The 27,949-nt window shown below is 44.9% G+C and overlaps 3 protein-coding genes and 1 long non-coding RNA gene across 14 annotated transcripts; 2 read left to right on the top strand and 2 right to left on the bottom strand.

The window, feature by feature from the left end:
- Nucleotides 1-34: 34 nt before the first annotated feature.
- Nucleotides 35-7,819, bottom strand: LOC132470688 (prostacyclin synthase-like). Its single transcript, XM_060069494.1, has 10 exons — nt 7,672-7,819; nt 6,777-6,900; nt 6,265-6,440; nt 5,783-5,926; nt 5,043-5,170; nt 3,977-4,158; nt 2,363-2,504; nt 1,999-2,180; nt 1,376-1,527; nt 35-1,008 (listed from the first exon to the last, which is right to left on the bottom strand). Exons 1-10 carry the CDS (start codon nt 7,740-7,742, stop codon nt 858-860), a joined length of 1,452 nt encoding a protein of 483 aa, XP_059925477.1. The 5' UTR covers nt 7,743-7,819; the 3' UTR covers nt 35-857.
- An 841-nt stretch (nt 7,820-8,660) lies between these two features.
- thumpd3 (THUMP domain containing 3) lies at nt 8,661-13,727 on the bottom strand. Of its 4 annotated transcripts, none has more exons than XM_060069536.1 (10): nt 13,571-13,727; nt 13,038-13,303; nt 12,712-12,789; nt 11,874-12,302; nt 11,323-11,453; nt 10,859-10,928; nt 10,624-10,739; nt 10,406-10,510; nt 10,118-10,241; nt 8,661-9,121 (listed from the first exon to the last, which is right to left on the bottom strand). In XM_060069536.1, exons 2-10 carry the CDS (start codon nt 13,275-13,277, stop codon nt 8,930-8,932), a joined length of 1,485 nt encoding a protein of 494 aa, XP_059925519.1. In that variant the 5' UTR covers nt 13,278-13,303; nt 13,571-13,727; the 3' UTR covers nt 8,661-8,929. The 4 variants fall into 4 exon arrangements, with proteins under 4 accessions (XP_059925519.1, XP_059925518.1, XP_059925521.1 ...); XM_060069535.1 differs by having other exon boundaries at nt 13,664-13,723; XM_060069538.1 differs by having other exon boundaries at nt 13,038-13,261; nt 13,571-13,720.
- A 4,427-nt stretch (nt 13,728-18,154) lies between these two features.
- On the top strand, nt 18,155-19,252 carry LOC132471238 (uncharacterized). The gene is made up of 2 exons (XR_009528805.1): nt 18,155-18,363; nt 18,557-19,252. It is a non-coding gene; the product is annotated as an uncharacterized LOC132471238 (long non-coding RNA).
- A 654-nt stretch (nt 19,253-19,906) lies between these two features.
- Nucleotides 19,907-24,958, top strand: LOC132470864 (uncharacterized). Of its 8 annotated transcripts, none has more exons than XM_060069782.1 (11): nt 19,907-20,162; nt 20,449-20,601; nt 20,919-20,949; nt 21,001-21,074; nt 21,162-21,471; nt 21,589-21,606; nt 21,687-21,839; nt 22,183-22,254; nt 22,334-22,537; nt 22,961-23,049; nt 23,408-24,958. In XM_060069782.1, the coding sequence occupies exons 4-9, from the start codon at nt 21,045-21,047 to the stop codon at nt 22,396-22,398; spliced, it is 648 nt and encodes a 215-aa protein (XP_059925765.1). In that variant the 5' UTR covers nt 19,907-20,162; nt 20,449-20,601; nt 20,919-20,949; nt 21,001-21,044; the 3' UTR covers nt 22,399-22,537; nt 22,961-23,049; nt 23,408-24,958. The 8 variants fall into 8 exon arrangements, with proteins under 8 accessions (XP_059925765.1, XP_059925761.1, XP_059925758.1 ...); XM_060069778.1 differs by having other exon boundaries at nt 19,908-20,162; nt 20,460-20,601; nt 22,334-22,487; XM_060069775.1 differs by having other exon boundaries at nt 19,908-20,162; nt 22,334-22,487.
- The last annotated feature ends 2,991 nt before the right edge of the window (nt 24,959-27,949 follow it).

The raw sequence follows: 27,949 nt of genomic DNA, 5'->3' as shown, positions 1-27,949 counted from the left end.
TTTTTAGATTCATGGAATTAAAAAGCAAATTAAATGCGTTTAAAAATAAACAGGATTTATTATATATCAGGATCGTTGCATCATTGCATTAACAGACTGTGGGGACGCTTCAAATGAAAAAAAAAAGTCAAGAGCACGATCACGTATTTACATTTTCACAGTTGCCAGGTCTAGCTACCACTTAGAATTTCATTTGACACTTCACCACAAACACAATACATTATTTACACTATATGCATCACAATCGTGTACCAAATGCAATCCATTAATGGTGTTGTTTGGCCTAGTAAGTTTTAAACAAAGACTAATGACTAATGAACTGCTCAAATGCCCATATGGGCAACCATTGCACTCAGTATTCCATGGAGACTCATGTTTCAGTGGAAAACAGCGTGGAGTCCTGCTAGTATGTCACGTTCAACATGACAAACACATCCAAACTTGGCTTCTTCCCAACAGAAACAAGCATGGCAGAGAGATGTGTGCTTATCTCGATTTAAACACCAATTAATCCTTCTATCGGCGTCCACAAGCACAAGTCAAAGTTTTCATCGTGGATTTCCTTAGAAAATAAGTGATGTTGTTCTTGGCGAGTCGTATTTAGACTAGAATTTATTATCGTGCCGTGGGAAGTGTGGCATATTGTCTCTTCAGGTGTACAAAACATATATGAATATATTATTTATATTAATATATATAATTGTAATAATACTTACAAATAGTAAAAAAATACTCTACAGGCATATTTGCAGGTCCAGATAAATATAAAAAAAACAAAATAACAATACTGGTACTAGAAAGGTGCATAAGTAGTGCAGCGTGGGGTACTCATAACATGTACCAAGAGTGAGCCCTCATCACAGCGAGGCTCTGAGTTTATATCGGACTTCCAGGTCTCCGGCAGGCTGCAGCATTCCAAAGCCGTAGCTGCTGGCCTCCGACTCCGGCATCACCGCCTCTGGATCGCACAGCTCCATCTCATAATGCGAGAACACCAGGTACACAAACCTAAGAACCACACACACACACACACACACACACACAAACAAACACACACAGAAAGTACATTCGGTTAATCTTCTGTATCTGCAGTAGACAGGCACACGGCCTCGTCAGACAGCGGTCCCATCTCTTAAAAGGTTAACCCCCAAAGGTGGATTCAACAAAGGAGCCCGGCCCGCACCGACGGAACACGTGGTCCGTTATCCAGCCCTCACACCTTGTCCGCTATCACACAGCCCCCTAGGAAGCTAATCCCTCCCTTAAACTCTTTGTGGCCGAATACAAAAGAGACCCGCGGCAACAATAGGTCAACCCCCTGTGGTGCCGTTGCCTTTGAGCGGGGGACTAGGCCTGGCGCACGGAGTACACTCACTGTCGTATTGTGTCGACGGCAAACTGCTTGCCCACGCAGCCGTTGTTGCCCGCGCCCCATGGCATGGTGTAGTACTTCAGCCTCTTCCCTCCTTTGTAGAAGTCCCTCTTATCTGATCCATCCTTGTTGAGGAATCGGTCATACTTGAACGCCTGAACGGAAGAAACAGGTTGCTCAGGATGCGCAGACATACTGATTTGATTTTACAATGGATTTCCACAATGGAAAACCCAAGCCCTTTTTTAATCATGAGGGTACTGTCTGCCATGTGTGTTAGTATGGTCTGCGAGTGTGTGTTAATATTGTCTGCCAGGGAGTTGGTACTGGCTGCAAGTGAGTTGGTACTGTCTGCCAGTGTGTTGGCATGGTGGGCCGGTGTGTTTGGTTTGTTTATCTGTTCATCTTCGTTTGGGTCCCTGTTCAGTTAATCCCAGTTTATAAACAAGGGATTACCGTAATTGAATCTATTGGCCAAGGTGTGATTCTATCCACCATTAACAATCAGCAGTACGCTAACCCCATCTCCCTGACTGCCTACTCCACTATTAGTAGAGAGAGTCGATCTGGGAGTGAGAGCGGGGATTAGGGCGTTCTCATTACTGCCAGGGGCCAGGAGTACCAACCTGTGGCTCCTGGTGAATCTCGGGGTCCATTTGGGGGCTGATGAAGGGAAATAAGCACACTCTGTCTCCCTTTCGGAGCAGGTACTCCCGGCCGTCGGCCATGTGCAGCGTCTTCTCCTTCACTACCTCTCTGGTCATGAAGGGGGCAGCAGTGAGTCTAAGCGCCTCCTCCAAGGCACTGTCTGACAGGGGTGGAAGGAGAAGCAGTACAAGTTACTAACCATCCCTGAAAAAGCTCAAGAAATTGGAATGTGTAGACAACCATCTTGATTTTCATCACATTTAACGACTTATAGGGTGAAGCAGATTTACAATTACTGTTAATAATATATATATATTTTCTTTTTTAAAGAACTGCACCCACCAAACACTGGCGTACGCACAGCGCTTTCCTGCGACGTTTCAACTTGTGAAACCCTGGTGAACTCCTCTCGCACGGCTGCCAACGCCTCCGAGTTTGTCAACAAGAAGCCGAGGAGCCAGAAGGCAGCAGGGCCGACATTTCCCTGGAAACATATCAACACGGCCAGTGTTTATGTCTGTTTGTTGCAGTTACAATGGAAAAGATAATAACGTGACCAAGACCGTAAGGGGCGGTAACGTCGGTCACGTTGACTCACAGGACTGAATCCATCACACACATTCGTCTCTTCCAGTATCCACGCGAACCACTATCATCGCCGACGTAATGAGTGGAGCAAAGCGCTTTAGGAGTCAAACAGAGGGGTTGTTTTGATGTTGCTGGGCTCTGGATAGCCTCACTGACTAACTCCTTCCTCGTAATGGTTTACTTAAAAAGGAAGCCGTTTGGACCCAATGGTTCCGTGATGTCTGCTGTTGTACTAACCAAGGACAGAGGATCTAGATCACGGCAAACAGTTTGTTTCTAGGCGGCCACTGTTTAAAAAAGTGAAGTGGGAAAAAAATTTGGAGAAAATTACTTTCTTATCTTTGATTCAATGAAACAAAACGTTTAGGAATTGAGAGCTTATTCTCTACCCCGAAGAGAAAGTCCCACGTTTTTTTTAATTGTATAGAAAACGTGGGACTTTTAACTATAGCCCTCTTCTATTGGTATTGCAGTTGTGCGGAGGTCTCTCAGATGGAGAGCGATAGCTGAACAAACAGCACACTCCTGTGACGGAACGGGGGTCCTGCATTTTCCTTGACATGGTTAAACTCATCCCTGGGGAACACAGATTCTAGTGATGGATATCCGCCAGGAGCCACTTGCTTTCTATCAGTGTTATTTTTTTCAGGCAGTTATCTGTGGCTAGCCAACATATAATGGGTGAGGATAAACAGTCGCCATCACTCATGTGTAATGCAATAGTACCATTTAACTAACAAAGACGTTATGTGTAACTGCAATATGCACTAACTTATTATCTAGAAATATCTAAAGGTTAAGTAATTAAACAACAAATTAAACAAAATTAAGTATTGTATTATTTGAGCTTAACTTGATCAAGTACATTTAAATATCACAGTGACACTTGTCCTTTTAAAGCTTCGGGAGTAGAAAACAACACAGCTCATCATTGGGTTTTCCTTGGCCTAGCTCCAGGGATTTTCTGTAAGGCAGGGCTGTCAGTCTAAATATAACAAGCACGTCCGCGTCAGATGGGTGTCTTTGTTCATATCTCCAGACCTGATTGGCAACTGCAAATACCTGTTGGGTATACTGCCTTTACTGTGTTCACCTTTCCCCTGAGACAGTACGGAGACTGCTTTGTAAATTCCCTGAGGGAGGGGCCATGCCTACGACCTTGCGGAGATGACGCTGTGATGAAGCTCAAGATTGTTCGAGAGAGAGAGAGAGAGAGAGAGAGAGAGAGAGAGAGAGAGAGAGAGAGAGAGAGAGAGAGAGAGAGAGAGAGAGAGAGAGAGAGAGAGAGAGAGAGAGAGAGAGAGAGAGAGAGAGAGAGAGAGAGAGAGAGAGAGAGAGAGAGAGAGAGAGACACAAACGCACACACACCTGCGTGGCCCAGAGCTGCATCAGGAGGGCCTTCCTCTGCATGTCCCCGTCCGCCCCCTCGGCCTGAAGCAGCCTCCTGTAGGCCTGAACCCAGGGGCCCGAACCAGGGGCCTCACCCAGACCCGCAGGGGCCAGGAACTCTGACAGCCGTTGACGCGCCGCCTGGGTGGTCCGCTTCTCATCTGATACACAAAACGCCCACGCAAATCCCCCAATGAGTACACCAACCGTTAGCACATGGAACACACACGCACACACACACACGCACACACACACGCACACACACACACACACCACAATTGATTATTGAGAGGGTCACTGCTGCGAGGTCAAGGGAACAACGGACCAGACTCTCACTGCAGGCAGCAGTAGAATAGGACTTAAATGTTAAAGAGTCGTACTGGTGTTCAAGTCCTTATGCGCAGGCACGCACAAGGACTTGAATCCTCCAACAGGAGTGGCAGTGTGACTCTTCCTGATGATGCAACATGGAGGATGACTGCTTGGAGGCTTTACAGACTTCTCAACCAGAACAACATAAAGCCCATGACAACGAGACAAACCCCAATCAACCTAACGTAATGCCCACCTGGTTTAAGAGTGCTCACCTGGTTTAAGAGTGCTCACCTGGTTTAAGAGTGCTCACCTGGTTTAAGAGTGCCCACCTGGTTTAAGAGTGCTAACCTGGTTTAAGAGTGCTAACCTGTTTTCAGAGTGCTAACCTGGTTTAAGCGTGCCCACCTGGTTTAAGAGTGCTCACCTGGTTTAAGAGTGCTAACCTGGTTTAAGAGTGCTAACCTGTTTTTCAGCGTGCTAACCTGGTTTAAGAGTGCTAACCTGGTTTAAGAGTGCCCACCTGGTTTAAGAGTGCTCACCTGGTTTAAGAGTGCTAACCTGGTTTAAGAGTGCTAACCTGTTTTCAGCGTGCTAACCTGGTTTAAGAGTGCTCACCTGGTTTAAGCGTGCCCACCTGGTTTAAGAGTGCTCACCTGGTTTAAAGCGCGCCCACCTGGTTTAAGAGTGCTCACCTGGTTTAAGCGTGCCCACCTGGTTTAAGAGTGCTCACCTGGTTTAAGCGTGCCCCTTGCCATCTTGGTCAGGAGAGCCTCAAACCTCTGGTACTCTCGGTAGACCTCGGCTGGGTCTGTTCCGTTGTTGTTCTGCTCTCCCCCGAACAGTGTCAGGTAGCCGGCTCTGTGGGACACAGAGACACAAGGAGCTTGGGTGAATACAAAACAAATAGGCTGCTGAACTAAAGAGTGAACTAGTTTTGCACAGGCAGCGGTGCCAAACGTTCTGATTACCACTGGCCTTCCCTTGAGGATGCGAAAGTGGTGGTTCAGTAATAATAATAATAATAATGTTTTAGTGCTGTTTATTAGAAAAGCAATATATCCAAAGCAAACAATTTGAGTTGAACTTGGATTTTACTCCCAGATTACCCAGTATGCATATAGTCTCCCAATGAAGGTCGGGAATAAATACACTTTTATGTATTTATCAACACTTTCTCACTCTTATCAACATGACTCTCCAGCCCGACAAAACCATTGAGTGATTAATTCACAATGAACCACATTTAATATATATATATATATATATATATATATATATATATATATCTCAAGTTGAACAGGAAGAGGGCTTATCACGTTTTGTTTGTGGCTGCAATGTGTTTTACAAAACATCTTTCCTGCCCGTTTACAAGAACAGCCTCATGGACGGAACTGTTGTGTAAACTGTTTACATGCGACGCTGTGTTGGTATTTTAGTGACATGATATAAAGTGCGTAAGGAAGTCCCTACCTAAAGAGCAGGCTGTAAGAGAAGCTAAATAGTCCGTCCACTTTCCAGTCCATCCGGTTCTGAGCCGCCTCTGCTTTCAGGAGGGAGGAAAGCTGCATGCACATGGTTCTGTTGAGAAGGGCTAAATTGCCGCCCTGGAAATGCCTACGAATTACAGAAGATTAGTGAGAAAGGTTTGACATCTGTCGCAGCATGAATGACCAAAAGGTAGATGGATGGTGCACATGGATATAAGGTAGTAGTAAAGTAGTTATTAGCTCATAGTATTGCTTTTCTGTGACACATAATGACACCCTGTGTGACTAGTGGCTGCTCAGCAACTAGTCGCACACTATGTGGCTAGTGTCTGGACAGCAATCAACGTTGTGTAGGAAGCAATGTCCAAAAACAACATTCAGCTCTGTGAGTAACAAAATGGTGTGGGAATTAATGTTCATTATCATGCATTACGGTGGTTCCCCCCGACAACAAAACAAACCTACTTCTTCATGAGGCCTTTAGCTTTGTCTAGGTTGTGTCCGGGGAGCCGCAGGTTAAAGATGCGCTCCATGAGCACCTGTGCATAGCGGCTGAAGTCCAGAGACACGGGGTCCTTGATGACCTCGTCGTAGGAGTGGGGGTCTAGCAGCACGGTCACGTAGCGCCCGGCCACGCGCACCTGTAGTTCAGACACGCCGCGGGTGGGGGGGGGGGGGGGGGGGGGGGGGTTATAAACACACTGGACCACGTTGCCCAAGGTGATGCTCTTTTTGAATTATGAGTATTATTATTGACCTCATCTCTGGTCAATGTTTGAGTCAACGCTAAACTTGAAAAACTTAAATTACTCATCTGGTTATTTGGAATGCAATTTATTAAACGACAAACTGTACTGAGCCCATTGACGGATGAAGTCATAATTAAGTCGGCACTAGATGATATGTCACGGCTGCATGTGACCACAATATGACATAAGGGAATCTAAGGGAAACATTCTATAATTTCCCTGCATTACCGTGAAAATGTCGCCATGTTTTTTCTTCATTCGATTTAAGAACTTTGCAGCATCTCTGCCAAATTCAAGTGCGTGACCCAGCCATGGGATGAGACCTTTGTCTAAAGGTGGATCAGTGCTGGATCTGAATAAAGAGAAAGATAGGGTTTATTCCCCTCAAAGCCACTTAATATTGCAATCATTATCAAAGAACATATCAATGGGACCAGGTAAATCAATCTTTAACAGTGGAAAAACAAGTGCCTTTAAAAAAATAATAATAATAATACATAAATTGAACCACAACAGCGAAAAACCCATTTTGATTTTAATTGTAAAGGATAGGGCTCTAAGCCTAATCCATGTTTTCAGTGAAAACTTTTTTTTCAGTTTTTGCTGAATTGTTTGCTGAAAATAATGGTTTTAACTTCAATGAAAAAGTATACAATAGGTGAAGCTGAAGTATACTATAAGCAGTTTGACCACATTCCAGAGTCGGTAAACCGAGCGGCAGGCTGGCTCTCATTCGGAGCGAGTCCGGTGGAACACGCTGTCATCACGTCCAGATCATGAGGAATTTGATGCATCAAGACGAGATATTCAGGGTTCATTAAATTACTTTTTACTTTTGAATTCTACTAGTGTTAAAGGTTGTAAAGTAAATAACACAAATTGTCACAGCGTTGTTGCAGAAGATAAATAGTTCGCTGCAACTACGGAAACAAACCGGATGTTTTGTTTAACCCCATCACAATGTATATATAGCCAGCATACCTTTCAATAAGTAGGCCTATAGCCTATATGTCATATAAGTCATATTTACATAATCAGAGGTAATTAAATGGATTGATGAAACCAACATTTACCTATATTGTATTATTCTAAAAATGAATATAAAATAATGGGTAAAAGTTACCTGGATCTCTTTGCCAGAATGAAGTAGAGGATTACCGCCTGGATGAGGAGAAACGTGGAGGTCCAAATCATGTTTGCTGTATGAGATCAGCCGGTGGAGGAAAACTGCCCTGTCTTTGCAGAGCGTTACTTATTATAGACGCCAGGACGTCATGGCGCGCCTCTTATGAGCTCAGAGTACGTGATGTCATACGATACCTTTTTCATGACTCATTTACCTAGGTTGTATTCATGAAGTATGCATGTTTACCTTTTTCCATGTATCATTTTTTATTTTGTTAACATATTTTGTAGTGAAAAGCAAATTGGCCTATAGGAATTTTATATCACTTTCTTTTTTGGGAGCATTCATGCGTCTCATGTTAGTTATTGTGTTGGTGGTTAGGGTTTATTGGGTTATGGTAATTAATCGTGAAGGATTTAATATGCTGAGAAATTGTTGTATGAAACGACCAGCGTTCTCATGCATGCAAGACGTGGCAAAACTTCGTTTATTTTTAGGCTACGGTACGTTTAGACTGCATTTTTTAATGTGGAGCACTGCTCCTCTTAATCCGTTCAACATGTCGTCCTCCCTCTACCTGCAATTGCTCACGTAGGCTGTTACATTTCATCGGTTTCATCGTGTCAGCCATGACTCACGGGGGTACCATTGCCGGTTAAACAATATGAAGGTCTTTGTATTTTGTGGTGTTTGCAGTAATTTTAGGAAATGACCAGATTAAATAAATTACCAAGTAAATACATCTTCCATTCATTATTTCCTCTACATCCCACCCTAGAGAAAATGGGATGTCAATCATTGATGGCGGGGAGGTCTCTTGGAGTGCAACAGACTATGAGCTTCCTTTCCCTGCTATCTCTGTGTGTTTAGGCAGTAGAGAAATATGATTCTCAGTCACTCACAGGTGTCAGGGAGCTGTCATATATTCAGGAGAGTTGGGATGTCTGCATTTCTTGATCCAAGTACACGTCAATATATTCAGCCAATCTTTTTCGAACATTTATTCAGACCAAAATCAGTTGTACAGATTTTTTGTTAACAAGAAAGTCGGTTCAAATGCCTCAATCACAACAGAGGTAATAAAACCAAACACAAGAAAAAAAAAAACGTGAACAGACGTCAGCACGCATTTGACCCAAACAGGCTACATTCTAAATGTATTCCTTTAAAACTCTAATAACGAATAAATAACATTATTCCTTTTAAGTGAAACTCGACTGTGAAAAGAAAGCCACTCCCCCCGCCCTGGCTGTAATTACGAGAGCTCCTTATCCTCCTTTGCGGTGCTTTCCGCGCTCCGGTTTCCTGGTGCTTCGTAGACGTCCTCTGGGGTTTCCCCGAACGTTCCCTCCGTGCGCTTGAGCAGGAACACTCCTGCGTGCAGCCCACCGACGTTCACCCACACCGTGTGGGACTTCTTCCACAGCCCTCCCATCCGCGACACGGCCTAGAGACCAGACACCCAAACGCACGTTAGTGTTTTCCCCAGGAAAGGTCTTAGCGCTGTTGCCGTCAATTCCATTCAAAAAGCTTCATGGCACGACTATTGTTGTGCCATGCACAGTATAACCGTATAACCAATGCATTATTTATCTTTATTCTTTGTACCTGATGGAAGTGTGTTTCCTTACCCTACGAGAGTTTTTTACTTTGTTAATGCATAATAAGTAAAAATAATAGTAAGATATATATATATCTTAAAAAGATATATATATTATTATTTATTTTTTACATTGGTAGTTAAGGCGGGGCCCTATTGTTGTTAAGGCAGCCGCCTTAACCATACAGTGCTGGGGGACACACTGCGTTATGTCTTCACGTGATGGAACCACGCAGTGAGTTTAATTGTGTTCTCTCAGACTCATCCCTTTAGATGGGAGCCACTGGTATGCCAGAGGAATAGAAACAGGTGTGTGATTATAAAGGAGTGATTTACGTTCAATCACATCACAATATGATTCTACTCTGGGATGTTGAGATTTTTCAGCAGAGGGCCTGTGTCAGAATAAACACATTATAATGCACCACGAAATGAAAAGGTACTCTGTCATATTGTACTGAACAATGTGTGCCAGAAATCTAAGGACAGCAATCAACGTAGCTATAGAAATTTCAGGGTGTGTTTTTTACATTAAAAGAAAACCGTTGACTATGGGATGTATACAGTATGCATAATCTAAGCCTCTGATTCACATCATAAGGCACGCCGAATACCTGAACCTTGCCAATCCGTATCAATTCCCCCTCCTCATATCTATATAATCTATGTGGCCCACAATACTGGGAAATATGTCAGCCATTCCACGTGAAATCGACAACTCTGTACTCTGTTGTTTCCACAGGGCTGAACAACAGGAAAATCTCCTACGGTGCACTCTTCCACGTAACTTTGATAACAAAAGACAATAACGCGTTCCTTGGAACACGCAGGAGTCGGCAGTACCTTGGTAAAGCATTTCTTGTCCTGAGTTAGCAGCACAGCAGTCCCACACCCCGGACGCACAACGCGAGCCATCTCCCGCAGACAGGCCGGGTACAGGTCCCAGTTCTTCTTCCTGGAGCCCATTCTTTGGAAATACACATTGACTTGTGAGTCTTTCAACCCCCGCTTTGGATGATACATTGGGGGGAAGGGAGATTATTGTGCGAACCGTTGGGTTCGGCGCTCCCAACAGGAAGTATTAATATCAACCGCTGTTATTCATGCTTTCGACTGACGCGAATACCACACCTCTTCCCGAAAGGCATGTCGGACAGGATGATGTCCACAGAGCTGCTCCTCACAGGCAAACGGCACACGTCCCACTGGACCGCGTCAATGGGGAGTCCAGGTGCACTGTGGGGGGGGGGAAAAGCAGAACACCGTCAGCGCAACAGCTAGCCGTTCCCCCAGTACCAGAGTCAGGGTAAAGCCCTCCGCACCGCGGGGGGGGGGGCTGTTCTCCTCACCCGTCCCCCTCCTCTTTCCTCTTCTGAACGTGGGCGATGTTGTTGACAGTGCGGTTGATGGCCATGTCGTTGTTGTCCCCGCCCACGTAGAACGCGCTGTTGAACTCTATGGCCCCCTGGAGGGGCGAGGAGAGGAGAGGACCGAGAGTTTGAACGGACCGGGGGGACTTCCTTTTGTGGGGCTTACGTTTTTGCACTCCCCTCTGTAATCTTCCACACGATGTCGGAAAGTTACCTCAAGAGGCAGCGCTCCGGTGCCACACATCGGGTCGAAGATGACGTCAGACGGCTGGGGATTGCACAGCCTGGAGAGACCGAGGCATGGAGTGTGTCAGTATTGCACACTGTCTGTGCGGTCGAAAAAGGGGAAACCGAAGCAGTGAATTTATTCATGTCTAATTGTATGATTCACTGGTTGGTACATCAAAGCCAAGTTGTATGAGCAATAACTTTTGTATGACACAGCCTTATTTAGTCACAAATCTTTCAAGCAAATACGTAAATAAGATGGAACTGGGTTAGTGCAAGAAAGGGCGTTTGTTGCTTGATTGGGAAATCTCAAGAGTTGTGTCGAGACCAGTCTAGATAAGATAAAAAAGGCCCTTGAAAAGATTTCCTCAAAGACTTCTACAGCTAGAGGAATCCCAGTGTGGGACCACTTGGCCCCCATGACAGTGAAGAGAGTGTTACAACCATGACCTTAGCATCCCATAGCACAGCGTTGAGCGCAGTGTGGTGGGGCCAAAGTGGGTGATGTTCCTTCTGTGTAGGCTCTCTTCAGTCAGCGCGATGCCGATCACGACCTCTTCGCTGCTAATGTTCAACAGGACCTGCGAGAACGAGACAACACCTCGACGTGACGTACAATAACACACAAACTGATGCCAGGAGAAAAGTGTTCTGACCTCTGTTCAAGGAACCCGCCTTGCTCATTACCTCCTTAAGACGCAAGCTCATTGTAAAAACATGATGCCAAGAATAGATGGGAGTCCTCAAGTCTTGCCAATCTTATTGTTAAGCTGAATTCATCAGAATCCCACCCATCTCTTATGGCTAAATGCGAACACGAACATGACACATAATATCCCTGCTAACCTTTTGTTTGCTACATTTTTCTTTGCCTCATTCAACCTGAGACAAATTGGCATGTCGGACATCAACAATAGAGAGTTTGTAAGCCGGCCATCGGAGTGGCATTCACTGACAGCACTCTACTTTTCCAGGCGTCGCACGCACGCCTACCTACATACCTCTATGTCGAACCTAGTCATGTCCGCTTTCCACTGGAAGAAATCCTGAATGGCGCCGCCAAAGTCCCGGGCCGCATCGTTGGAGGAGAAGCTGTGTTTGTCCCCAGCCCGGTTGCACGTCACCCTGAACTTGAGGACCTTGGGTTCGGACGCCGCCTCCTCGGGGCCCAGGGAGCTGCTCTCAGAGTCGGCCCCGGCCTCGTCCAGGGGCCGGTCCTCAATAGACGGCTGCATCTCAGCCGGTTGGGGCTCCTTCTCCCCTGCGTCCTCCGCATCGGGAGCTGCGGCCTTCGCCTTGCCCTTGGCAACGTGTGGACCTCTGCGACGACCCCTCCTCTTCTTCAGGGAGTTGTTGAGTCTCCAGACCTCCAGACCGTTGGCCCAGGGGAGGTTCGAGGCGAGCTGCATCAACTCGGCCAACGTCTCCTCCTGTGTGATACACAGTGATACTTTTGGCTCCCCATTCTTAACAAAGTTTCTGGGTGCATTGTTTTAACCAGTGGTTCCCAAGCGTGGGGACAGGAGGACCCCGGGGTTTTGGGTTGCCTTCTATGAAGATGGGGTCACTGGACATTGCGGATAGCTATAGAAATTTCAGGGTGTGTTTTTTACATTAAAAGAAAACCGTTGACTATGGGATGTATACAGTATGCATAAATATATGCCCTATATATGCAGTTGCAAACTAGCAATAATGACACAGCTGAATTTGGTAGAAATGCCAGTCATGTTCATTGTGACACAGGACTGTCATATTCAGTAACCTTTACACATCAACACCTGAAACAATACAACTACCGTCTTGTGTTACACACTGGGCTTGGCGGAAGTACTGTACCTTAGATTCCTTGAAGTGATAGTGTTTGTATTCTTCCACAATCACAAACAGGTTATCAACAGATCGCAGTAGATGAACCTATAATGGGATTTATTCGTCCGATTATTAAGGCAAATAGACTGGGTACACTGATTGATACACTTTGCAGCAAATGAGCAACAATGACTAGACAAGAGGCTGAATTAGTGAGAGTCATTTTTAGTTCAGGTGAAATGATTCGTCATGCACAGATGGGCACACCGTACACAGAAGATCTATCAACAACTCCTCCCATAAATTGGCGACGATGACTACGTATATTTAGCCGTGTCAGGGTGGCATCCTACCTGGGAAAGCTTGTCTGTGCTGACTTCGAAGTAAATCCGACCACGATCTTTGCCAATTCGCACTTCGGCCCCAATTTTCTCCTTCACCTCCTCTGCAGCAGTGTGCTCGAAGCCGGTTGGCACGGTCGCTCCGATGGTCACTATCATTGTAGACCCAACAGTGGACTCGAACCCGTTGAAGGGGGTGAGAGAGGGACCTACAGTAACACCCTCTGCATCCACATCTCCTTGAGATGACATATTGTTTTGAAGTGTCAGTCCTTCACCTATGGAATGAGATTTTTTTTGGAATGAGGGCATTACTTTTCTGAATGAACAGACATATCGACTCATGCATTGCTGTATTATAATACGTTGCTTTCCAGTGCTATAGTTTAAAATTATGAAACATGCATACAACTTGCTTGCACAGCAGCTAACCTTTCTAGTCGGCTACCTAGCTACTGTTAGCAATTCAGCATACAAAGTTATTGGTACCGAGGAACAATCGATATTACTGTAAACGCAATGATTTGTGATTTTCTGAAGCCCACCGGTTCACTTGTAGATGATGACAACCGTTTTGGAGGCCAAAGTGTACAGCTATCTTGCCCAACAATACTAATCTCGTGGCTGATAGGACTTGCCTGTAGCCGTTCTACTAACTACCATGCTGGTCGGAAACAATGTTTACTTCCGTACTTTTACAGTAGTTCACCGATAGAGGGCAGTACGGTACAGCATTTGGATCTATCGCATTTAGGTCTGGACATTTTTTCTCACCAAAAGCCCAAAAGTATTTCATCCAATGATGATATATACACAAAATATGACAAAAAACTCATTGCTTTAAGGTACAGAATGGTAAAGGAATTGGTCATATTCGTATTTATGTGTTATTCTTTTATGGGAGAACAAGTAATGTTAAAATTGTGTGCACAAAGATGATAAGATAGCCTAGTTCGGATCACATGACTGTAGTATTGATGTAAACTGACATACGTAAGTGCCAGCCTTAAATTATATCTAAATATGATTTATGTATGACACTTAACAAAAACTGACATTTCTAAATAAGATTTAGAAGTGAAGTAGGCTAGCGGTTATACAATTAACAGATTGAATAGTAGGCCATTGCATAATTTATAACACATGGCCATTAACAGAAGGCTGAAGACATGAAAGCATTTATATCAGTAATTAAACCAAATGACCAAATAAAATATCTGTTATCTATTAAATATGACCTTAAGTGAATCATAATATAGTGTGATATTCTACACGTACACAAGTGACTTCTGTTTGTTAAAAAAGTTCCATTCTGTCACACATTCTTTCCAACTGGTTAGTAAGTGTGAAGTCTAGAGATCAGTGTGTGGGAGTTTGCGAACAAAACCGCCCACACAACAGGTGGATGGATAGCAAGGGCATGATTCTGTGATGAGATCCATCAGCGAAATTATTTAGAAAATATCTTGTTTTGCTAGAAAAATCTTGGACTCTCAGGGTAGTCCTGGTAAAAGCCGTCTTCAACTTGGTGGAGCTTTGAAACACAAACACGATAGAAAGCAGCTATTCAGCTTTGGCTCTCGAAAAATAATTATAATTAAAGAAATAAGTATGACAAAATATTGATGATATCTTTTACTTCATGGTCGGGAGCAAACTCAAGGTGGTTTGTTCCTCAGGAGATAATAAACTGGAACAACTGTAACAGCAGTTTGCGTTAGGGCTCCAATGAGAATATAGCAGTGATATAATCAGCTATCAGCCTCATTTCTGACAGTGACATATTTATATAATTTATTTATATAACGGGAGAGACAGGGTCATGGGAATCTGAGAAAAGCCACACTCCAGTGAAGGTGACACACAAACTTGCTTCGCTTGATCAGAATCAAGAAAATGTTAAAGAGAAGTTGATTTTCTTGTCAAATGTTTTGCAAGTTGCTGCATAACTGCTTGCAGTTCTAGTTCTTTTTTATTTTTGAATGTCTTAACGACATTTGTAATAATTGTAAGATAGATAATTCCCACGATGCATATTATAATAAAGCCAACCCAGTCTCACCAATATGCGTACAGATCGCACGGTTTGACACTTTCAAAATGCGTGCAGTACATAGGGCCTACGCCAAATGACCATTTCGCGTGCATATGATACGCAAAACCCTAACTACTGTGGAGGGCGGATGCGTCCATTTCGCGTGCATATGATACGCAAATCCCAGCATTAACTGAATGGGAAATGCAATATTTTAGGACAGATTCACCATTAAACGTGTTTCTAATGACATTTCTAGCGAGAAATTTACTTTTTCCTTGAATAATCTTCAGTCAGTGAATGTGTATGATCTTTATTAATCTTTATTATCTGAATGGGAAATGCAATATTTTAGGACCGATTCACCGTTAAACGTGTTTCTAATAACGTTTCTAGCGAGAAATATACTTTTTACTTGCATAATCTTGAGTCAGTGATTGTGTCTGATCTTTAGTTTTATAGTTATTAGGAAGATTTTATCGGCTCGCTCTGCATGTTTCAACGACGTCAGTTAGGGACGCTGCTTTCGCTAAACTAGCAGCTCACGTGTTTCCTGCGTTTGTGTTATTAAACCGTTACTTTATGTAACCTTTAATGATATCATCTTGTTAGAAACACGTAGGCCTATATCTGAGAGCCAACCCAGTCGACAAAAGCATACGTTGACAGTACTGCGGTCAAGTGAGCCGCCATTCGTTCATCCGCGGTTAAACCAGCCGTCACACAAAATCTTCGTGCGCCTTTACTCTAAACAGCCTTTGGGTGGTATCTCGCAACGTTTTCAAAATAAAACCCTTCACCTACGTGTGTAGATATATAGAACACTAGCTGTCTTACGGCGGCGTCTAGAATGTCCGCACTTGCGGACATCTTGCCAGTCAGCTGCTCACCCATAACATTGTGTTGGTAGTGGTACTGTATGTACTTTATAAATAACCATAACTTGCTACATTTTCAACCGTTTTCCCAACGGTTTGGTTTCTTACAAACCTTATTAACGTGGTTATAATATTGTACCTATGGAACATTTCAATTTTTTTAGAATCTAACATAATTATTCATCAGTATCATGTATGCAGTGCCGTAACTACATCTCTGACGTTTATAACAAAACAAACCGTTGGAAAATGTAGCAAGGTGGTTAAGGTTATTTAAAAAGTGCATGTACCACTACCAAGTCAACACAGTGTTATGGGTGAACAGCTGACTGTGGCAAGTTGGCCGCCAGTGCGGACCTTCGACTCCATTGGCCAGCAGAATATGCATGTGTACGTTTTTCAAATGACATTTTCTCAAAATCTATACAGTAAAATCAAATGGTTCCTTGTGGTCAAGTAGTCAGTACAACAGTTAGTATGTTCATATCAGTCAGTGCCTGAACTTATGTGAAGTTCGGTCTATAGCCCACTTCAAAGTGCTGGCATAATGCAAATTTGCAAAGGCGAGAATATGCATGTGTACGTTTTTCAAATGACATTTTCTCTAAATCTATACAGTAAAATCAAATGGTCCCTTGTGTACAAGTAGTCAGTACCACAGTTAGTATGGTCACATCAGTCAGTGCCTGAACTTATGTGAAATTCGGTCTATAGCCCACTTCAAAGTGCTGACATAATGCAATTTTGCAAAGGCGAGAATATGCATGTGTACGTTTTTCAAATGACATTTTCTCTAAATCTATACAGTAAAATCTAATGGTTCCTTGTGTACAAGTAGTCAGCACACCGGTTGATATGGTCATATCAGTCAGTGCCTGAACTTAGGGCCCTTACATAGTCGACGCAACGCTACGCTTACGCGTCCAAAAGTCTACGCGACGCGACGCTTCGGCCGCCATTAATAAGCGTCGAAGCGTAGCAAAACCATCAAAACGCGTCCTCCAAATTTTTGATACGCGACGCGCCGATCCATGCAATACCAAGCGTAGTCGGTGGGGGCGATACTGCAAATATTGTACATTATTAGACTACTATAGGTTATATTTACAGAAGAACATGAGAGGATGCGGGAACGTGATAAGAATGACTTGACGTCTCCCCACACAGCAAAAGGACTCCGCGGCGGATCCGCCGCGGAGGTATTGCGGCTTCCGGAACGGGCCCGCGAAACGGACCCGTATCGGGGTCCACTTGCACGCCGCGTTGGATCCGCCACGGAGGTGGATCGCGGACCCGCCGTGGCTCCGCGCTGCCTCCGCTCCGCATCCACGACTAAAACCTTACCTCCGCGACGGGTACGTTCGGGACCCGTAAATTGATACATATATCCGTCGCGGACCCACAACGGACCCACAACGGACCCACAACGGACTCATACAAATCGTGGCTCATCCGGCCCGGATCCGTTTGTCCTTCCAAATCCCTTCTGTTAAACTAAACTATTTGATAAAACTAAAAACTATCGCTAGAACAAGGCATACTACAGCAATATAGCCCTAAAGCTTAAATCTGCATTGCATATTTTCAACCTTACAATACAATAGGCCTAACAGAAAAGGTTCAATTCAAAACATCGGTTTACTGTACAAAAGTAATAACTTCTCAATGGAAAATGGACATTTATGGAAAGATACCGGTTATAGCCTATTCTGTTTTTGCTAACCTGTTTAATGAATGTGGCTACATTCATTTTGTGGTCAGAAACTCATTTAGTGCTTTACCGGCCTATAGTGCATACATTTTATATATTAGGCTACATCTTCAATGAAATTCAATGAAATGTTGTGCAATGCACAGCTAAAATATCAGAAAATTAAAAACTGGTTAACAACAAACAGAGAACAAATAGGAGGCACATACCACCGCCTATCTCTGCGCTTCATCACTCTTCTTCCGTAGCCACTTTGATCGGAACGTCACCTCGAACGTCCCCCCGCGAAAACACCGGTGACTCTGCTGCCACCACTCTGCTGCCACCCAATACACCACAACGTGAGTGGTGTATTGCATGTCATGCATTGCCCGCGACGTTCGCGTATGCTGTGTAGACTATGAAAGGAAGCGCGTCGCTCGCGTCACTCGCGTCGTTTACGTGCGTTGCTCGCGTCGACTATGTAACGGCCCTTATGCTCTAACCAATACGCAGGCCTCCGTCTCTCGTCTCGAGCTTCTCGCTCACAACCAATCACGTTCTTCTGGAGGTCACTAGTTCTTAATTGATTTCAGCTGCGTCTCCCCCGCCTCTCCTCATAAAGCGCCCCCACCGTGACGGATGTTAATCGTTTATTTTGCGTTGGATTGCGTGGGCTGAACAATCCGGACATCGTGGCCACCGACGTGGACCCCTGCCACCGGGACCCACGCAGTGAGTAACGCAGGGTACTTCCTTCATGAGCACTGTACTCATCCCCATCTCCTCCTGTCGTCTGTTCTCGCCCCTCTATTGTACATGTTTTACCGCTGGAGGTTAATGTGGATTTGCTGATGGAAGTGGTAGTTTGTGTTGAGTGGTTTATCTATGGGATCGACTGACTAACTAACGCTGCGGACCGCTACAGCACCGACCACCACACTGGGAAGTGTCCTCTGCTCACTGTGGAAGCAGCATGGAAGAACTGCAGCAACTCTGATGGAAACGAGGACCTCCACGATGTTGAACACAAACTGTTCTAGGCCTACTACAAACCGAGGCAGTCCCACTCGGTTAAAGATCTCGTGGTCAATGCGGCAGACCGCTGGACCTGGACGTCACCTTCTGCAGATCCTTCACTGCCCTCAGGAATCTACGGATAACTTGAAACATGTCCGACTCCACATGTCTGAAAAATCGAGGATGGAAACTTGTGGAAGGAAGAAAGGGGTCTGTTTTTGCTCAACCCATAACCCCATTGAGCCCTTCTGTGGAAACCTGTCTGACTGACCCTACTGACTGGGGGCCTGTTGATGTGTGTCTGGTTGGTCTGGTAGGTTTGCTGCTTGTGATCTGCAAGGTGGTCCTGGGTTAGATGCGGTGTCTGACTTGCACACCACTCTCCCAATTCTATTCTTCTCTTTACTACTTTTCTACTTTCAATACACTTGCTGCTGTTGACCGCTGGTGGTGCTATGTGGTTTTTATTCGCGTATGTTCTGTGGACTTTGCATTTGTATTTTAATGAACATGTTTACTGCCTGTTAGACCTCGGATTGGCAAACCTAAACTCCTTCACTGGCAAAATGTAGATGCAAATTAAATGCCAAAATTAACATTTCAATATTCGTTTTGCGTATTTCACCAATAGCTTCGGAACTAGACGGACCTCGTATATAATTTGCTCTTCAAAGATGCGGTCAGGCGCCCCTCCGTTATATAACGTTTTCTGCCCGGTATGAAATAGACCGACCAAAAGCAACCCTTTGGCTATCTAATGTGAGGTTGGATATACGCAACATGTAGAGGTGTTTCAACAACAAAGATGGAAGTTAGTGAACTAAAGACTGTATATGCTCACTAAAAGAACGAACGACTACTACTCAAAGATTTTGAGGAATATGTATTTCTGCATCACCCGTTCCAATGCTATGATTAGTCGAGGCCTATCCAATAGCATAGCATCGACCCATTTTAGATCGCGCCCTTTAGACACGCCCCTTGGAAATTGGACATCGCACTTAAACGCAGAGGATCCAGAAGGATTTCACAACGAGTCCATTGGAAGATATCGAGGAACATGAACATCACCAATGAAGGAGAGTAACGTTTCCACTTGCTATAGGAATTTAGTGAAGCACTAAATAGTTAATAATAATAATGATAAAATGTGGTCACCATTTATTTTTTGGGTAAGACTTGCTTTACTAATATAACTGCGTTAAAACCGCATTCATTTACTTTTCTTGTGTAGTTTCCCACTTTCATTAAATGTTTTATAGAAGTAAAAAAGTAATCAATAGAACTATACACATTTGTACAACAATTAATCATTATACAGGATTTGAACATTTTCTATTCCAACTCATGCTTCATAATATTTCCAAGGATTGCAGAGTACCAAATGATTTATGAACAGTTGTTTTTGTTCAGGAGCGGATTGTACTCCCAGAGGCTTCAACAGAGCGGGTCTGGAGCTGGGAGCTGCAGGTGGATGTTGGCCAGGAGCCGTTCAGTCCTACAGGAACAGACGGGTGAGCCGTGGAACTGCACATCCTATAAACTCCTCCTTGGCGTGGTCAAACGGTTCAGAATAAAACTGGAATTCAGTCATTGGTTGTGATTGGCTTGTTAGCCAAGCGTTCTCAGCCACTAGGACTAGTGTCCTTATGAAGATTAGATGTGTGGCTGGGTTTGGGAGTTTATAGGAAATGATACTTCTCAAGAACGCACAGAATGGGAGAAGATAAGCTATTGACATCTGAGTGAGCGAGGAGAAAAATCTCCAGTGTTTAAATAGATTTTGACTTGTTTCAGTAGAGGTGATGGAGGCGGTCGTCTGGAGGTGCTCGTCTGGAGGTCCGTGGCGGTCGTCTGGAGGTGCTCGCCGTGAGGTCCATGGCGGTCGTCTGGAGGCGCTCGCTGCAGGTGGAGGGAAGGCCGGGAGCCGTGCAGCCCAACGGATGCAGAACGGTGAGACACGGAACTGCACAGCTGCACATTTTTTCTAGGCTTGGTGAATTGTTTAGAATTAAAACTGACATGCAGCCACAGCAACTCTGAGGTGTTCTGAAAAATGTCAGATGCATTCTCAGCCACTAGGGCCAGCTCCAGGATGTAGGCTAGGTGTGTGTGGCTGGCTGTTGGGTTAAATAATACCTCACTCAAGACTGCACAGTAGGGCATCAGTGAGATCTGTGGGAGCTAAAGCAGAGGAGGAGTTGATTATCTGCATCATGTACGGGGAGAAATGTGCAGTGTGCAAATGGAACGTGTCATTCGCCTTTCAGAAGGACTGAGGCGGAGGTCCTGGAGGCGGAGGTCCTGGAGGCAGAGGCCAGCCTGGAGGCAGAGGCCAGCCTGGAGGCAGAGGCCAGCCTGGAGGTCCTGGAGGCGTCCAACCTGGAAGGGGCGGCATGGAGGGCCAGGTGGCGGCTCCTCATCCAGTAAAGTTAAACTCATCTTCAGTGCATCCATGATGAAAGGGGAGAAATGTTCCTGTGTGCAACTGGAACTTGTGTCTCACATTTCAGAAGGGCCTGGAGGCGGCCAACCTGGAAGGCCTGGAGACGGCCGAGGTCCTGGAGGCAAACCTGGAGGTCCTGGAGTCGGTGGGCCTGGAGGCGGTGGTTGGGTCCAACCTGGAGGGCCTGGAGGCGGTGGTTGGGACCAACCTGGAGGGCCTGGAGGCGGTGGTTGGGACCAACCTGGAGGTCCCGGCGGTGGCGTCCACCTGGCGGCGGGTCAGCCTGGAGGGCCCGGCGGCGGTGGTCAGCCTGGAGGGCCCGGCGGCGGCGGCGTCCTGGAGGGCCTGGCGGCGGCGGCGTCCTGGAGGGCCCGGCGGTGGCGGCGGCGGCGTCCTGGAGGGCCCGGCGGTGGCGGCGGCGGCGTCCTGGAGGGCCCGGAGGCGGCGGCGTCCTGGAGGGCCCGGAGGCGGCGGCGTGCCTGGAGGGCCCGGAGGCGGCGGCTCCTCATCCAGTAAAGCTAAACTCTTCTCCAGTGCATCATGAACGGGGAGGAATGTCCGGGGTGCAAATAGAACGTGTGTCACATTTCAGAAGAAATGAGGCGACGTTGCGGAGGTCCAGGCGGTTGGCCCGGTGGAGGTCCTGGAGGAGACGGTCCCGGCGGTGGAGGACGGCTGGGGGATCCGGCGGTGGAGGTCCGAAGGCGGGTCGTGATTAGACCAACCAGCTCCTCATCCATGGAAGGTAAGCTCTTTCTCCAGGTCAATCTGATCAACGAGAAAATCAAAGAGCGCAGCCATGAACTGGTGGTATCGCCATGTGGGGACTAAACTCCCATGTTTAACTCAAGTAACTGCAGTGTTTCCCCCAGCACTGTATGGTTAAGGCCGTCTTAACAGTAGGGCCCCGCCTTGACTACCAATGTAGAAAAATGATATATAAAAAAGAATTATGCAATAACAAAGTGACCGCCTCTACTTGCCTGTACATTGTCTGGGGGAAACACTGAACCGGGTTGTATCACTTAGTAGTGAGTACACTAGGGTAGCTGGGTCATCTCCCAATGGTAACTGAGTGTTTGCTCCAGCAGGATTGAAGGAGTCACTGGGGATGAAGATCACTGCTCAGGGGCTGACGACCACTCATCTTTCCGGAGAAGGTACATAAATCTACAGCTGATGTGATTAGAGTTCTGCAGTTCAGATCCGCTGATAAATGGTCCCATACCGTATCCACAGCGTCCTCATGGTGCAGGCGGTCAAACCTCCACCTCTTTGAAGAGACCAAGCAGCTTGATGACTGACTGGTTCTTTATACTCAAGACCTCGTCCCGGAGCAGAGGACAGACCTAAGGCCTGCAGCGCAGCAGACTAGAGACTCCATGTGGAACCGGTAAGATACTGGATTGACCATCTTGAAGACATTTTCATTTATTCAACAAGGTTAGTTTTGTTTGGCGGGTATGTTGCTTTGATACTAGGGGCTTCTTCTGTAACAAACTTTCTAGAGAAAAAGATCTGACTTCAGCCAATCAGCGGGATGTCCTTGAACAAGAGCCAATGGCTGAAGGTGCTCAAACGCATTATTTTGACTCGCTCCTCTACTATTGCTGTAATCAAGCTGGATGGCTATTTTGCTCCTTCTACTGACAAAATCAAGTCTGCCACCTGGTGGCTGAGGGCGTAGCAACTCGGGGTACATTGGAAACATGATAAGAAGAGCCTGTTTTTGATGGTTGGATCATACACCTAAATGTTTTTACATCAAAATATCGCCGAACCCCATGTTGGACAATGCTTGTTTTCATCCTTTCTATGTTTAGCTTTGATTTATCCTTACCTTTTCTTGTGACCCATTCCCCTTAGGTTCAATTAAGTTGACCTCTCCTTCAGGCGACTTAAAGGGAGACCAGATGTGCGGCAGCTGGGTGTCATGGTGCAGAGACCCAACGCTGGTAAATATTTACTTCCTCCTTGAACAGACCTAACGCGTCAAACGGCAATTATATAATCCCTCCTAATCTTTATAAAGGTCTGAAGACAAGTCTTTTCTGTGAACATCTCCACTGACTAGTGTGCTCTTAATTAAATTAAAGTTAATTAAATGCAGTAACTCCAATGCACCTGGAGGCTCGTATTGAATTTTTTTTAAACCTGGTCCTCCAGCACTAGGACTGTTGCGGTAAATAAATGCTTGTTTTTTCGCTAATTTAAGTCTATGCTGATTGAGACCAGATGGGGCTGTTCCTGCATTTATAGACATTTGATTGCCCTTGACACTGATTCTACTTTTTGCATCAATTTACTTCACAGTACTGAACTACACCAGTGTGTCCTACTCCCATAAACCCTGAGGATCCCTGGATGGCTACACCAGCACATTAATCCACACCCAACATCAACACACAGTGCACACTCTATAGAGCTCGTAAGTCCGCCCCTTGCGGCGGGACCTCGTGAGATCGTAAGATATGACTGGGTTTCAATGGAGAGAAAGTAATTATTTTCTCCATTTTTATGTTGCACCACATTTTGGGGGAAGAATGTTTGAATCAATCTTTGTCATTTATTTCTGTACTCCATATCTGTAATCCCAGCTGTTGTATTTTAACACGGTAGCTGGGAACCCTCTTTATAGGGAGCGACTAGAGGGACGAGGCTGGAAGCAAACCTGAGCCTGGATCTTAACCTTCTTTCTAAACCTAATGCCGCAATTTATCCGCAAATAAAGTGAGGCCTAAAGTAACTTGACTCTCTTGCCTAAACTTGCTTGTCTAAACTCGCTTGCATAAAACCTGAACTTGCTTGGCTAAACTCGTGTCGCTTGCCTAATACCTGAACTTGCTTGCCTAAACTCGCTTGCCTAATACCTGAACTCGCTTGCCTAAACTCGCTTGCCTAAACTCGCTTGCCTAAACTCGCTTGCCTAAACTCGCTTGCCTAAACTCGCTTGCCTAAACTCGCTTGCCTGAACTTGCTTAGCTTGACTCGCTTGCCTGTACTCGCTTGGCTAAACTCGCTAGCATAAAACCTAAACTCGCTTGCATAAAACCTAAACTCGCTTAGTTTGACTCACTTGCCTGTACTCGCTTGGCTAAACTCGCTTGCCTAATACCTGAAGTCGCTTGCGTAATACCTGAAGTCGCTTGCCTAATACCTGAAGTCGCATGCCTAATACCTAAACTTGCTTGTCCAAACACGTTACACAAAGTTAACCATCCATAATCTTTAACCCAAACCAGACTTGTCCCTGGGTCGCTCCACTTTAATTTAGTAGTTTCTTCTTTTACCTCATCTGCGTTTTGAGTTTCATTCTTTGAGGGCTTGAAGTGCTTTGGAGGATATTTGAACCTTTTGTTTGCCGCATCAATAAACATGCTTTATCTTTACCCATTTTGTTTTGGATTGCATTTCTATGTGTAATCCGGCCAAATGTTCAGTGTCCTTGCATGTAATGTCTATGGTCTGACGATAATCTGACCTCTTCATGAAGCAGAATGTGTGTGAATGTTGTCCCGTGAGCTCCAGGCTCTCTGTGGGCCTGTCAACGTCTCTTTAGCAAAAGGTTGGAGAGTGAAATTCATTTTTGTGCCATTTTCATGTGTTCCTGAGTATTTCAGACCTGTGGTGTTTCACATGAGACCTTAATGGGAACTTTTCTTTTTCTGCCTGCATACGTAATGCCTACATTAGTAGGGTGATCACTGTTGATCCCAATATTGATTAACCACCTCATTTTTTGGGATTACAAATCATGTAATTTATGAGCATATTTGCAAATGCCTCCAAATATCAGATTGTGTAAAAACGAATGAAATGTAACCTGCTTGATTTAAAGAAAATAAAACATCCAAATATTATAAACCTGTTTTGTGTTGCTCTCTTACCATGTGGAAATGAGCAGATGGATATGTTTAGCGCTGATTTGCTGCCTCCTTTTGGTGTGGTGCTGGGATTTGTTTAATATACTATTATCATTTCCAGGATAAGTTAATAACCTAGTATAGCCTACCCGGAGAAGAAGGGATATGATGGCCAGGGCAGGCTGTTTCGGTGTAAGTGAAATCCGCGAGCTGCTTATCATGTGAGGGAAGGTTATGTAGTCACATTAAAAAATACCTTGAAAGATGGTAGGCCTACGATCTACGAGAGACGCAGAGGAACTTTCCTTACAAGGCTTTTGTCGGGATAAAAAACGGGTGCTCAGCAAAATGAACAATAAGTTGACGTTTTTGCACTTGTAAATAGTTAATTTCGTTTGTAGCCTTTACTCAGACGTGAGCTCATTCTTGCATGCGGGTGTCCGGCTTGGCAGTGTAAAAAGGCCTATACATCATCCTGCCCAACAATATGGGCAGGATCTAGACCAAGCTCTCCTAATCGGGTCAGCAATAGCCGGGTTTCAATGCCCAGAATCTGAGTTTGAATGCTACTGAATTAATGGAATGTTGCATTTTTTGTTTTACATCATAGATTCTAAATTGCGCGCCAATCAATGAAACCTTATGCGGAATCAGATAGTCGGCTCTTTGCTGCACATTAAGATAAATGTAGTTGTCACACAAGCTATTTATGTAATTATTTCAGGGGGGAAAATGCCTTGAAAAAATGTAGTAGTGCGTTCAGGATAAGGACTAATGTAGCATATGTCAGCCTAGGCCTAATCAATTGTGTTTTAATATCTTTAGTATTCATATTATTGCAGTCTAATCTTTTCGTAGGCTATTCTGTTGATGGCCTTGATGGGGAGATATTTTAACGCTTTTTAACCCCATTTTCCTGCATCATTCCTGCGTCGCCCCCTCCTACGGAGCCCATTTCAGCACCGTGTCAGTAGACGGTTACAATCCTACGAACGTCGTGAGTGCAGTGAACGCGCGTTCGAAGCGCTCCAAAGAAATTTACGATGGCTTGCAAGATCCATCGTGAGAATGATCGTACGAGCATCGTTATCGGGAAACGGAGCCCTGATGCCCATGATCCTCTGTTTGTGCTTACATTGATAGATAGATTTTGGCTCTTATTATGAATATTCATGACATGCAAACATCTCGCCTCTGCTAGGCTAACAGCACTGTCCGTAACACACACACGCACAAACACAGGACAGGAACACACACACACGGCCACGGTGGAGAGGTCATCTCTCTTATGACGTCACAATGAGCTGCATGACGTTGGAATTTTTTTCTAAGAATCTTTAACGTTTGCATGTCTACTGTTGCACACATATTGAAAAACGCTTCTGAACAAAAGACATCGCTCGATGATTTCCGTCTGATTATTAATAAGCTTATTCTGTCTGTGTTGTTTCTGCAAGGAACGAACGGAAAACAAAGGTATGTTACGGTCACTTGACGAAAAAAATTAAATGATTTACTAGGGAACGGGCTGTTAAATAGGATTCATTTGTTGAGTTTATAGGCTGTGTCGTATGTGTGCGATCGTTTATCTGACGCATCGTTTCATAACGCGGCCCTCAAGTCGGACAAGTCGTTTTATTTTTCCCATCACATTTAATCGGTCACCATAATGCAAAATTGCATTATGTCAGCATTTTGAAGTGGGCTATAGACCGAATTTCACATAAGTTCAGGCACTGACTGATATGACCATACTAACTGTTGTACCGACTACTTGTACACAAGGAACCATTAGATTTAACTGTATAGATTTAGAGAAAATGTCATTTGAAAAACGTACACATGCATATTCTCGCCTTTGCAAAATTGCATTATGTCAGCAAGTGGGCTATAGACCGAATTTCACATAAGTTCAGGCACTGACTGATATGACCATATTAACCCGTGTGCTGACTACTTGTACACAAGGAACCATGTTATTTTACTGTATAGATTTTGAGAAAATGTCATTTGAAAAACGTACACATGCATATTCTGCTGGCCAATGGAGTCGAAGGTCCGCACTGGCGGCCAACTTGCCACAGTCAGCTGCTCACCCATAACACTGTGTTAGAGCTTAGATCGGGCCGAAAAATCAAACCCGACCCTATCCGAGCCCGTGCTCATTCGAGCCCGGCCCGGCCCGGCCCGGTACATTAACTGTAATGATGAGCCCGCGACCGATTTAAACCCGACCATTTCTTAAAGGGGTAGTTCGGAATTTTGGACATAGGGCCTGATTCCCAAGTGAGCATTGGTATTCTATATCACTGGAGACAGTTTTCAACACATTTCATAGTCCTTCTAGTTGCAGAGTTTGCTCGTGCTAGGCTAGCGCAAGTCAACGGGTAATGCTAGCCTGCTATTAAAAACAGTCATACCCACTCCAGTACCCCCGAGGTAAATCAATTATAACGACAGACCATAAATCTAAATGTCTGTTTATAGAATAATGTTAGAAATAAAACCAACCTTGCATTGCATTGCATTTTGAGGGAATTGCGGGGTCTCAGCAGCAGTGTTTATATTCCTGTACGTAGGCTACGGCAGCGGCGGACTGATGTTACCTGCCGCTGTCATTGCTACAAACGCAGAGTACAGTGAACGAAGGAATTCTATAAGCGTATTCAATTAACAAGATATGCCCACGTTTGGAGGAGTTAGCGATGCATCTGCTTTTGAAGACGATTATGAGGAATTTGTTGTATCCAACGAACCGTACATGTACGAGCCGGTGTTACGCTTGCCAGTGGAGGAAAACTGCGCATGACACGTTGCCTTTTGCAATTTCGTAGTCTGACTTCTGCAACTTTGTATACATTAAGAATATTATCTACCTATATAGAATATTTCGTCTGATTAATAGACAATTTTGCCCGTACCAATTAAGCTAATAGTGATTAAAAAAAAAAAAAAAAAAAAAAAAAAGCTTGATCACGCCCGGTCCGATCCG

Source organism: Gadus macrocephalus, chromosome 13 (assembly GCF_031168955.1).
Source record: "Gadus macrocephalus chromosome 13, ASM3116895v1".
Lineage (NCBI taxonomy): Eukaryota > Metazoa > Chordata > Actinopteri > Gadiformes > Gadidae > Gadus > Gadus macrocephalus.
The sequence above is the reverse complement of the archived record's forward strand: the minus strand, read 5'-3'. Positions and strand labels throughout refer to the sequence as shown.